The sequence below is a fragment of the Pipra filicauda genome, unplaced genomic scaffold (assembly GCF_003945595.2).
Source record: "Pipra filicauda isolate LSUMZ 115617 unplaced genomic scaffold, ASM394559v2 scaffold78_size3787270_pilon, whole genome shotgun sequence".
NCBI lineage: Eukaryota > Metazoa > Chordata > Aves > Passeriformes > Pipridae > Pipra > Pipra filicauda.
Genome location: NW_024104964.1, coordinates 2,479,667 through 2,490,445, shown reverse-complemented (window position 1 = coordinate 2,490,445; position 10,779 = coordinate 2,479,667). Strand labels below are relative to the sequence as shown.

Sequence of the window (10,779 nt, the reverse complement as noted above, 5' to 3'; positions counted from 1 at the left end):
GCGCTTGGAAAAGCCGCCGGGTCCAAGGGAAACACCGCGCTCCAGGGAAACAGCCGGCGTGCCGGAGGTGCCAGCCGGTTCCATCCCACGGCATTCCCCAGGCCCGGCCCCGCTCCTCCCACCCCCCGAACGCCGCAAGCCCCAGCGCAGCGGCTGCGGCAGCGGGCGGGGCGGGAGCGGCCCCGGGGCCGCGGCCGAGAGGAGCCGAGCGGGGCGGCAGGTAGGGAGGGAAAGAGGGAGGGGGAGAGGGGGGGATTTAAACAGCGCCGGGCTGGGGAGCCGCGGTGCGCGGCGCGGAGGTGAGCGCGGCGCGGGGCCGCGGAGCGCCCGCATCCCGGAGCGCCCGCATCCCGGAGCGCCCGCATCCCGGAGCGCCGGTGTTCCCGCAGCCCGCTGTCCCCCAGCCCGCTGTCCCCGCACCAGGAGCCCCGCACGGCCCGGTGCCCGCGCTCAGACCCCGCTCAGCCGCGCTCGCCCAAGGGCATCGCGGCGGAGGCGCGCCCCGGAGCATCCCCGCGCCCCGGAGCATCCCCGCACCCCGGGGCCGGTGACCTTGGCCCGGAGGGTCTCCAGAGGCTCGGTAAGGAGCGCGGGGGGAAAGGCCCGAGAGCAGCGGTGAAGCCTCGGGGGGTTTGCTCTGTTGTGCTGCCTTCAAGGTGGTGGTGGCGTTAGGGACTGACCTACAGCCTTCAGCAAGGTCCCCCTGGGCTTAAAATGCTCCCTTGGAACGAGAGGAGCTTCGAGGTCCCTTGGAGCCCAAACCATCCTGTGATTCTGTGACTCGTTGCTGCAGTCGGGGGTTTCCAGCTGTTGTGGCTGGTGCAGCTGTTGGAGGATGGTTTGCCTTGGCAGGGGGTTACTGCAAACCAAACACCCAGAAACACAAAGGTGGAAACAGGGGATGGAGGAGGGAAGGTGACTGTGCTGCTCGGAAATACTCACTGCTTGCAGGCTTTTGCTCTTAGGTTTTCTTAGGGTTGCTGGTGGCTCCCAGTAATCCTTCAGGGGGAAGCAGGTGCCAGATCTACCTCCCTGTTGGAGCTGGGATAGCAGGGAAGAGAATCCCTGCAATAAAGGCTCTGCTTAGTCAGCACAAGGTACTTTGTGGACTGTGGATTTTGATGCTTTAGGAATTGAGATGCTTCTTTATCTTTTTCTCACGGATATCATGAGTATGGTACAAATAACTATGTTTTGAGAGCAATTCCACGAGTCCTTGGAGTGATTTCTAGATGGTGCAGGTTTGGTGGGGGAAAACAGGGAAGCTTTGCATGAAGCCTGTACCTTTTTCCAGCTGGAATGGGAGATGTGGGGAAACAGCATCTGGGGAGCAGCTCAGGGCCACGGGAATGCTTATTCCATGTTCCCTGTGTCCCAACAGCATCCAGGACATGTGGTGCAGTGCACAGCACCAGGACACAGTGCTCCAGCTGGCTGGTAACCATCCCTGGCTCTGCTCTGGGTCCTGCCAAGCCAGGTTTTACCAAGCTTTTCCTTTGTGCTGTGTCTGTACCTCAAGCCTGGCCTTGCTGCTGGTGTAGAGCCAAGTGAACATTCCCAAAACCAGCACCCTGGGAGCAGAGGAGCCCAGGGGGTTGGGATGGGACACAATGCTTGGCTGTGTCCACCCAGAGGGGACCCCACTCGTTGCTTTTCAGGTCTCAGCACCACGGGGTGCTGCAGCTTTGAAGAGCCTTGTCTTGCCCTGCTGTGTGACTGGAGGGTTCCTTGTGTCTCCCCTCCAAAAATTAATGGTGGCTTTGCTTTCGCCTCATTTTAGGGATATTCTGTATCAACAGCTTTCTGTGGTCAGACCTGTTTGCTCACAGGGATGAAGTGGCCTGTGAGGGAAATCATTCCTTCCTACACCTATGGGGTTAAATCAGTTTCTGTGAAAAATGTGAGTCTCCCTTTTTCCTTCTTATCTGTTGCAGGGATCTCACTTCATTTTTTCTTTTCCCCTTTCGGGCTGCTGTGGTGCAACTCTCCTTCCCTGCATTAGATCTCCAAGGAGATGCACTTGCACAAGAGTTTGGTCCCTGTTTCCCACTAATACCTGTCATTACTCTGACAATACTCACCTTCTCATATTACACATAACCCAAGAGCAGCTGTTATTTTCAGCTGCTTCAGAAATGACTCAGAGCAAAGCAAAGAAGTCTGAATAAAATAAGAACTGCAATCGGAAGTAAATCTTTTTTTAGACCCCAAAACACCTCAGCTATTTTGTCTGGAGAGTGACGTGTTTACACATCCTTCTGAACTTGAAGACCTTTAAAGTCCTCTTGAAGGATGTAGATGATGCCCCAAATCTCACGAGTCTTGCAGGAACTACGGTTTGTCACCAAGAGCAAAGGCAAAACCTCACCAAACCCCCTCTAAGATATTCCTGCAACAGTTCTTTGAGAACTCTCAATTTTTGAGTATTTGCAATTTAAACCTGGTGCTGGTCTCTTGTTACAAATTTGAGGGTTTTTTTGGGGAATCAGTTTAGTTCAAAACCATGTCTGTCCTAGACTCTGCTTACCCTGAAAATACAGGGAAAGCTTTTCCTGGGATTTCAAGTTGCCAGTTCACCTGTCTGCCCTGGCAGAGCTGCTCACCAGTTCTGCTCCAGGGTTCAAGTCCTGTCACAGGGGGAGGACTTGGAGCCCAAAACATGCTCAGCTCAGAGGAGGCTGGAAAGGAAGGGATTTGTGCATAGATTTAAGGAGCAGATAGTTATGTAAGGAAATGACTGCGGAAACTTCAGAGGAGGGAAGAACAGAAAAATTGTTGAAAAATTAATTTGGCCTTGGAAGAAAATGGGACAGAGCTGCTCCAAGGATGTTGTTGTTGCAGAGAAGCTGCATCTCCTCCTTCCTCTGCCTGAGTAGAGACAGGAGAGTGGACTGATAAATCAGCCAGGCTGCAAAGTTAGGGGGAGTTGATTTATTCAACAACGTGGCTTTGCTAGGAGCAGCCTACAGCTTGCAGGGGTAGGTAGGGCATGAAATCAGTCTAAACTTTAACTGCTTTCAACCTCTGTTCTGTTATTGAATGGTTGGGAGCCTCTCTCCAAATGAAGTCCCTGTGGGTGCTGCTTTCCCCAGGGTCAACAGTTTGTATATCACATTTAAAATGACTTCCCACATCACTGTGAGCCATAATACCCCCCATCTGTGTGCTCAGCTCAACTGAAGAAGCAAATTTGCCCTTTCAACAAAAAAATAGTTAGGTGTTTGCCTTCCACTGTTTATTGTTAAATACTTCCACCCAGGCTGACAAGAATCCATGTGTTCCAGGTAGGGATGGAGCTGAATTATAGCACCAAACCACTCTTGGGGAGCCCAGAAGAGCTGCTGGAGGAGCATGGACGTGGCAGCACACGAGGGGGAGGTTTGGGGTCAGAGCTGGACATGAGGAAGTTGGGCCAGACTTTGTGCAGGAGTGGCTTTGCCACTCCATGAGTGTTTTGCTGCCTTGTTTGGAGTCACCAGAGGTAAAAGGAAGTCTTCCCGAAGAGCAAAAGGTCTTGTGTGCATTATGTAACATATAAAAGAACCCAAACAGCACCTCTGTGCTCCCACTGAGGGCAGCAGGAAGGAGGGCTGGTGTTTAAAGATCAGGAAGATGCTGGAGTTCCTTCTCCTGAGCAAGGGAAAGCAGAAACGGGGCCAAAAATGCTTTTCTGTCCACCCTTTCCACTTTTTAAGCATTTTTCCCACTCCTGGAAGAATTTCTTTCATCCAGAAAACCCCACAGGAGCAGTCAAACCATGTTCACCCACATGCAGAATGTCTGAGTCACGTAGAGCAATAAAACTTGACCAGCTCAGAGCTTTATCCTGCTGTTGGATGGGACACAAGCAGGAGCTCACACATTTCCTGGAGCACAGGAGCTGGCAGGAATGCAGGGCCCTGTGTGCTGAGGTGCTGATTCAGGACGATGAAAGCTGAGGGAAAGGAACCAGAGATTGCCTCAGTGCTGCTCTGCACTGCAGAATTACAGGTGGGGTGTAAATCAATTGTAATTATTTATTACAGTCTGGATGTCGAGGCATTTTTAACGAGGCCTCCTTTGGGATTGTTGCTGCTGTTCTCACTCACATCCTCTGCCTGGTGTTTCCTCCCTGTGAAAACAAGCTCAAGGGGACATTTAAGGATCCATGTGGAAATACTGCAGTAACCTGAGGGGTTTCTGCTTCTCAGGAGGGAACAGGCAGCTTTCTAGGCTGAGCTGAGGAATTGGAGCCGCAGGGATGCAACAGAGGAACAGGCTGAGGGTGTCCCTGGGATTCCCTGCACTAGCTGCTGCCTCAGCGAAATTTCTTCCCCACTGCTGGTCCACAGGACCTGAATTTCATTCCTTATGCTCTGTGCTTGGTGCTCACTGAATAAAACATTAAAGGGAGTGAAGGATGGAGTGGGAATGGGAATCACTTTATGGTTCTATTTGCACTTGGAGATGTCTGTCTGCACAAATTTGAAGATGTCTGCACAAAATCAGTGGGCTCAGCCCAGGATCACATTGGCTTGTCCCCCCCCCAAGAGGGACAAGATTGGTGCCTTGGATAAGTCAGGCTACTCTGAGTTACAGCAGAACAAACCCATTTAACACAATAAAATGACAAAGAACAGCTAAATAACCTGCAGAAAGGATTTCTACTTCAATCCCCAAGGGGGTGACTACCCATTCCTCTTCTAATAGCTGCAATTATTTATATAGCAGACAACTTAAAAACAATTATTGCACTTTGCCTCGTTGCACCTGCCCACATGTGGGTGCTCAGGGGGTGGTTGGACTGGGAACCCCCTCAGGGGCTCGTGGTAGGATTTTATTTAAGCTTCAGCAGGAGAGGAATCCCTCAGGATGCTGCAAAACCCACCCACTCTTGCTTCTGTGCTATCACAGCAGTTATTTAGCAAATGGCTAATTTCTAGCCAATTAAATATTTGCATTTTGGGGGTGGATTGATTGATTGCTTGTTTTTCTTCTCTCCTTGTCCCTACTTTACATTCAAAGCACCAGAGGCACCCTGTGAACGGGGCCACCTCCACTCCCAGGGTTTGTTTTTCCCCCTTCCAGATAATCTTAGACATGAATATATGTTGGAAAGCCTTTTTCTCTGTATGTGTAACTCAACCAACCCCTCCTGCTGAAGGTGTCCAGTGTTTCTCAAGCATTCTTTGGAAACCAGTCTATCCCAGTTCCCCTCCAAGAATGTTTCTTCCCACAGGAATTTCCCACCAGGTGCTGTCCGGCCACGGGTCAGAGTTGTGGACTTATACCATGACCAAAATTCCCCAAATCCCAGCTGCTCAAAGCATAAATTCCACATTAAAGTCCCTTCCACTGGCATCTTCAGGTTCCAACTCCCAACTAGCTCCAACACCAGGTCACTAATAAAGCAATTTTTGAGATTAGACATGCTCTGAAATGAAACTTGGGGCATTTTGATGATGATTTATCTTTCCAGCTGCCCTAATCAGAGGCATGTATCAACAAGTAAGAAAATCATGCAGCCACTTAAAACAATAAAAGCTGCTTTACAGGTTTCTCTTCTTGGGTTTGGTTCTTTTTTTTTTTTTTTTTTTTTTTGGGCTTGGAGGTGGAATTGCTGAAAATAACCTGAATGTTGCTTAATGGCTTGAGAAGGTGAATTCTCTTCATTTCACTCATAGCTGGCTGGAACAGTCCCATGGCCTCTAGAAAGGCATTTCCACAATTGTTTAAATCCAAATTTACAGACAGACAGTGTTAAGTTAAAATGGCATAAGAGTAAATTACCTCCTGCTCTGGTATTTTGGGAACTGATGAGTGAATAACTCAGGACTCTTTCAACTCAGAGTCACAGTAGTAATATAATAAAACACAGCAATGCTTAAAAATGGAAGTAGAAGGACAAATCCTGCTGAAAACACAGATTTTTTTTTTTTTATTAGCCTCAAAAGTTGGTGTGGTGATCTACCATTCCCTTTGATTATCGGTACAAGTAATTTGGATGGTAAAGCTGCTGGAGCTGTGGAGCTTTGGGCTGTTCCTTGTGCTCCACACTGGGCCCAAATTAATGCAAACAGGGTTCCTTCCCAGAGGTGTCTGTGGCACAGGGCAGTCTGGTCTCTCATTTCCTGAGCAGCTGGTTTAAGGTGCCTTTTTTTTCCTTTCTCTCCTATGTTTTCCTTCATAAATTATGCACCTGGAATGGCATTATCCTGCAACACTCTTCATGCTGCTGCCTTTCTCCTGCTATCAGAGAAGGTCTCTGGGCAGATGAAATGCAGTGGAGGTGAGTTAGTGGTGAGGACTCTGTCATTCACTGTTTGGCTTTTACTTATCTCAGCCTCTGCCATTCATTAGGAGACCACAAAGCCTCTGCATTAAGACAGTATGTGTTTTCCCTGGTATTCCAGGAGTGCCTGGGGATGGAGTTATCCCCCTGCACCCTGAACTGGGAGAAGCAGAGAAGCACAGGCTGGACTTTGTGGCGGAGCTGAGTGGAAACACAATCCCCAGGCTGGAGAAAGGAAGTGTGACGAGGTCTTTGGTTAAATCAAAAAGGGCTGCTCATCATTTTAATGACTTCATCCTTTATTCATGCCTCCCTCCAAGACAGCAGAGCCTGGAAAGTGATAGTGCTGAGGCTGCAGCCTGGTTGAATATCAGGCAAATCAGCCTAGGGAAGGTTTTCCTGGCTTTGGCTGCTCCTTAAACCAGCTCTATACAGAGATACACAAGTGTATGTGCACCTCTGGTGCCTCAGAGCCTCAGCCACCCACAGCCAGAGCTCCAGCCTTGCAGCAGGCAGGATTAGCAGGTATTTACCCAAGAGAGGTATGAGTTTAACTAGCACAGGTCTAACCCCAGTGTAAATACCTTAATCCTAGAGAGTATCAGAGGGCCCTTATCGTTCTCCTTCCAATTGCAGAGGAAAGGGCTTAACCTCTTCATTGGAAAATGCTGCTCTTTTTGCACAGGGGCTAAATAGAGACACTTTTGGCTCCCAGGGAGTCACAGTTTGCCAGCTGTGCCATTTTTATTGAAGGCTTTGCAATATTTACAAGGCTGTAAGGTCCCTCTTGAGTTCTGCTTTAAAATAAATTATCTTCCATTCATGCCAGGACAGGGACCAGTGGTGACATTTCTGCCCAGCCTGAACTCTTGCAAGTAAAACTGTTCCCAGCAAAGACAGTCATTGCTGGATTTAAAATGGGTGTGATCTTCCCCCCGAAAAACACTGGAGGCAGTTTCTTGGTCAGGGAGATATGGAAAGATGGAAGTGAAGGAAATGAACTGCTTTATGAGAATTGGGGGAATAAAGGATATATTGGGAAGGTACTGATGGTTGGAGGACACAGAAGAAAGGCTGGTGGGAAGGAAGGTGTGTTTGTTGGGGGGTGATGGGGCAAGTACAAAAATCTGGACAGAAACCTGAGGGATGGGAGGAGAAAATGGGGAGAAGTGCCTGCACATGGATGAGGAGGGGGAATAAACACAGTCAGGTTCTCAACAACAGCTTGGACAGGCATTTGGAGTGTCCATCAGTCAGACAGCCAGGCTTAAGGTCAGCCTGTGGTTGTTGTCTTCCCAGAGAAAAAGGAAAACCCCCAAATCTACCTTGCAGCACCTCCAGACAGTGAGGTGTGAGAGTACCAGTGACCCAGGGGAAGAAAGATGGAGAAACACAATCCAGGGTGTGTTCACTTGGCTGGGCACCCGCCAGACAAAGATTTACACACCAGCAACCAAAATAAAGCTGTTAGAAAACAAACCAGGCATCCTTTGTATGGGGACCTTGTCTTCCCTTTGGTAAATACCCACAAACCACCAGAATATTGTGGACAGCAGCAAACCACTGAGTGCTGTCATATTTTTTGGCCTGTATCAGTGGCCTCTCATTATTTTAATCACAGGCTGCAAATTTTTCACTGCTACCTTAGTATTTGTGGCTTTGAGGGATGGGAAATTTCTGGTGCCCAAAACTCGCTACGAACACAAGGCCGGAGGGATGTGATGTGTCCAAGTCTCTCTGTTCCTGGCATTTCAGGCAACAGAAGTGTAGGTAAAAAATGATACATTGGAAGGTTTTCCAGCAGGAAAATCTGCTGTATTCCCTGGGAGCTGACCTGGTATGTCCTTAAACTCAACCCCCAAAATTAAGAAGGCCCTCTGGGAAGCCTCATACCGTTGCTTGTCATTCCATTTTCTTGAAATATATGGTTTTAGCCTGCACTTAAAGGTTATTTAAAATGCCAAAAACCAATTTTAACAATAAGCAGTGGAAGGCAAACCCCATTTCCTAGTTAATACTTGCTCAACCGTTCCCCTTCCCACGTGGAGCGGGGAACAATGAATGCAGAAAGGTATCACCTGAGAGGAAAACCTTTCCTAGACTTGTAACTTCTGTGAAATACATTTAATCTGCAATGTTTCTTATTTCTTTGGAGTGAGCTGGAAAAACTTCTTCTGCAATTTGAGGTTACTTTTTTTCCCCTCCCTTTCATAGCTTGTGGGTTTTTTTTATTCCCAACAATTGCAGAAACAATAAAAAATATTACCAGAAGGAAGCAGAGGGGGTTTTAGAGCAGTTTTTTAATCTCATCTTTATCCCAGGGCATATCTGTCTGCCACCCACATTTATGGAAGCTGACCCAAAGCCTTCCCTTTTAAATGCCTATTTCCCTGGTTTCCATGTGATCCCTGTGCCTTTGTGGGATCATCTGGCTTTAATTCCTAGAACAGAAAGGATGGAAAAATACACTCACAGTCAGAATGTGGGAATTCATAGAATCACAGGATGGGTTGGGATGGAAGGGACCTTAAAGCTCATCCAGTCCCACCCCTGCCATGGGCAGGGACACCTTCCACTAGCCCAGGTTGCTCCAAGCCACATCCAACCTGGAACAGTTCCAGGGCTGGGACAGCCACAGCTTCCCTGGGAATTCAGATTGTCCAAGTGACAGAGCTTTGATAAATTCAAGAAGCAGCTGCAGAGCTCAACACTGTTCCCTGTGCTGCTGATGGCACTGATGTGTTACCTCTGCTTGAAATTCACTTTATACAATGCTCACATGTGATATCAAACTTGAAATGATGGTCACCACATCCTGGTTCAGTGCCAGGCCTTTCCAGTGCAGTTTAATCCGGAGTTCCCTGTCGTTCCAGGTCGTCTCCCAACGCCCAGGAGCTGAGGATGGACGTGAAGCGGGTGAAGGACTATATCTACTGGCTGTACTACCAGTACCTGCTGGTGACCTGCAGCTACGTGCTGGAGCCCTGGGAGCAGTCCATGTTCCACACCATCACGGTGACCGTGGTGGCCATGGTGGTGTACACGGCCTACGTCTTCGTGCCCATCCACGTCCGCCTGGCCCTCGAGTTCTTCTCCCAGATTTTCGGGGCCCAGCCCGACGGCGCCGTGTCCGTGGCGAACTGAACCCGCCCCAGCAGCTCGTGTGGAATGTTGTGTGTTTGTTCCAAAGCACTCTGGCCCGTAGGAAAACACCGTTTTCTCTCACGACACACGGCTTTGCTTCATCCCCGGAGCTGGGGAGCGGAGGGAGGCTCTGAGGTCCTGCCTGCACAGCCCCTCTGAAACCAGCCCAGGCAGCACATCACCTGCAATGCCACATTTGCCTGATTTCAACCACTTTCAGCAGCCTAATTTAATCACTCTGGCATGTGCAAAACAGCAGAGACTGCGATGGCTGAGGGGTGCAACACTCATCATACACAAAGTTCACAGTGCAGGGGAAAAACACCCCCATGGCTTCTCTGCCCAGGCTACAGAATATAAAAAATGAGTATATCCAGCATGATTTGAGTCCTAACACCTGGCTGGTTATTGACTTCTAGTTTTTAACGGATGGGAGAGGAAATTCGAAGAGAAAGCAACAGGAGGATGAACTTTAATCCAACTTTTTTGCATCTAAGCTGTTGTTCAGATGGTCTAAAAGAGATTATTATTTTTTTTAATACTGCGTGTAATCTTGCAGTTTAGTGAAGATGACAGAAAGAAGCAAACTCAGCTCTGTTTCAGTGCCCTCCTGCCTTATTTGATAAAACCCAAGACCTTTTCTTTCTGCTCCCGCTCACCAAGGCAGCAAAGTGCATGTCAGCACCAGGGAAGATGATCGAGGAATCAGCGTGGAAGTAATATTTTAATACCTGCAGGGAAGTCTGAGGGCTTAAAGGGATCTCCTTTCTAAAGAAGAAATTAGATTTATAATCATTGCCCGTGGGGAGTTTCTGGAACAATGAAAGGTTGTTTGGTTTTCACACTACACCTCAATCACATGTAAATCCCAAATCATAAATTACAGCTGCACATCTCTAACAGCTGATGCTGCTGTTCTTAGAAGGGAGAGGTGCAAAATGTAAATAGCTTTCAAATGATGATTGCACAGTTATAGGATATAAAAAAAAAAAACCTCTTAACTTCTTTATCAAGCTGCAGTGGGGTCCTGCACCTTAAAAGCACAAATCTGTTTGGAAACGAAGACATGTTGTGAAGGTTGACCAGATCTGAACATGTGTATGCAGTTTTTTTTCAGATAAAAATTAAATTTTATTCTTCTGAAACAACATTCTGGTGCTCATGACTCAGCTCTTCTGTGTTTTCTCTTCATTCATAAATAGTCTGGATGCGTGTGGGCCGGGCTGGCACTGTGGCAGACAGATTATTTTGGAATAAATGTTCTGGGATGAGGTTTGACAGCTTCCTAAATGGATCCATGGGGGGATTGCCACGTTCATCCTCACTGGATCCAAGCCCTCTGCTGTCTCTGGGGGAAAAAAAAA

General features: G+C 48.4%; 1 protein-coding gene across 2 annotated transcripts; it reads left to right on the top strand.

Annotated features, from left to right (window-relative positions):
• Positions 1–10,565, top strand: SPTSSB (serine palmitoyltransferase small subunit B). Of its 2 annotated transcripts, none has more exons than XM_027745299.2 (2): positions 1–220; positions 9,145–10,565. In XM_027745299.2, the coding sequence occupies exon 2, from the start codon at positions 9,173–9,175 to the stop codon at positions 9,413–9,415; it is 243 nt and encodes an 80-aa protein (XP_027601100.1). In that variant the 5' UTR covers positions 1–220; positions 9,145–9,172; the 3' UTR covers positions 9,416–10,565. The 2 variants fall into 2 exon arrangements, with proteins under 2 accessions (XP_027601100.1, XP_027601101.1); XM_027745300.2 differs by lacking the exon at positions 1–220 and adding an exon at positions 315–580.
• Positions 10,566–10,779: the final 214 nt, after the last annotated feature.